The 965-nt window shown below is 41.5% G+C and overlaps 1 protein-coding gene across 2 annotated transcripts in view; it reads left to right on the top strand.

Annotated features, from left to right (window-relative positions):
• Positions 1–965, top strand: part of BRCA1 (BRCA1 DNA repair associated) — a 52,371-nt gene that overhangs the window by 25,256 nt on the left and 26,150 nt on the right. For both annotated transcript variants that reach the window (XM_030888111.2, XM_045299827.1), the window contains exon 10: positions 403–529. In XM_030888111.2, the coding sequence (XP_030743971.1) occupies positions 403–529 (127 nt within the window). The remainder of the gene's footprint in view (positions 1–402; positions 530–965) is intronic.

Raw genomic sequence — 965 nt, 5'->3', positions numbered from 1 at the left:
CTCTCCAATGTGCTTTCTTTCCATTTTCCTGGGAGGTTTGGGCATAGTTTAATTTGCTGCAGAGATAAAAGTTTGTTCCCTATTCTTATTTCCTTATCATTCAGGGCCAAAAAGATATAAATATGCAATTTGTTCAGCCTTGGCTCAGCTGGGTATCTTTATTTACTTGGCCTTAAAGTGTTCCTTGTATTATCATTATTATTTTTTAATCATTTAGTTCCATTTGGCTCCTGCACCTTCCTGTTGTATCACTCATGTTTATAAAATCTGCCTGATGTACTTGTTGATACCAATTTGGTTGTCAGTTTGTGGCTTTTTAAAAAATCACTATCCTCATCTGAATTGTCACCATCCAGACCCAGCAGTAAAGTAGGTCTCTTTGTTTTCTCCTTCCATTGAAAGGATCCACACTAACTTCAGAGAAAAGCAATGAGCATCCTGTAAGTGGGAATACAGAAAGCCTTTCTGCTGCCAAGTTACAAGCGTCTCCGGATATGCTCAGGGAAAATAGAGACCCTGGAAAGGAAAGGTAAGACCACTCGAGTTGTAGGGTCTACTAGCATGAGAGCACCTTTACTTGGGCTGGTTACACTCTCGTTGTCAGCATTTCTCGCCGTCTCTCCCGTGGGTTCCTGGTCACAGACATTATTCAGCTCTCGGTGTTGTGGTGCACTTGCTTTGGTTCCCTGGACTCTTTGGGGTTTTCTTAGAACCGAACGGTTAGTTGCTACATGAAAAATGTACAGTTAGTTGAATGGCTGTTTAAATCTCTATTGATAATGGACTTGATTGCAAGCCGCATCTTAGGTTTGGCATATAATGTGGGGGAACAACCTAGGTGTGTGAGTCTGGGTACTTTAGGGAAACAAATCCTCAGAAACTTATGTATAAGAGAGAGTTTTATATAAAGGGTAAGTGAGCATCAAGAAAACATCCCAACCCAGTGCTGCCCAAGCCCACAAGTC

The sequence above is a fragment of the Echinops telfairi genome, unplaced genomic scaffold, assembly GCF_000313985.2.
Source record: "Echinops telfairi isolate 266 unplaced genomic scaffold, ASM31398v2 ScPeMD7_7458;HRSCAF=8496, whole genome shotgun sequence".
NCBI lineage: Eukaryota > Metazoa > Chordata > Mammalia > Afrosoricida > Tenrecidae > Echinops > Echinops telfairi.
Note: the sequence above shows the minus strand (reverse complement) of the source record. Positions and strands in the feature narration are given on the sequence as shown.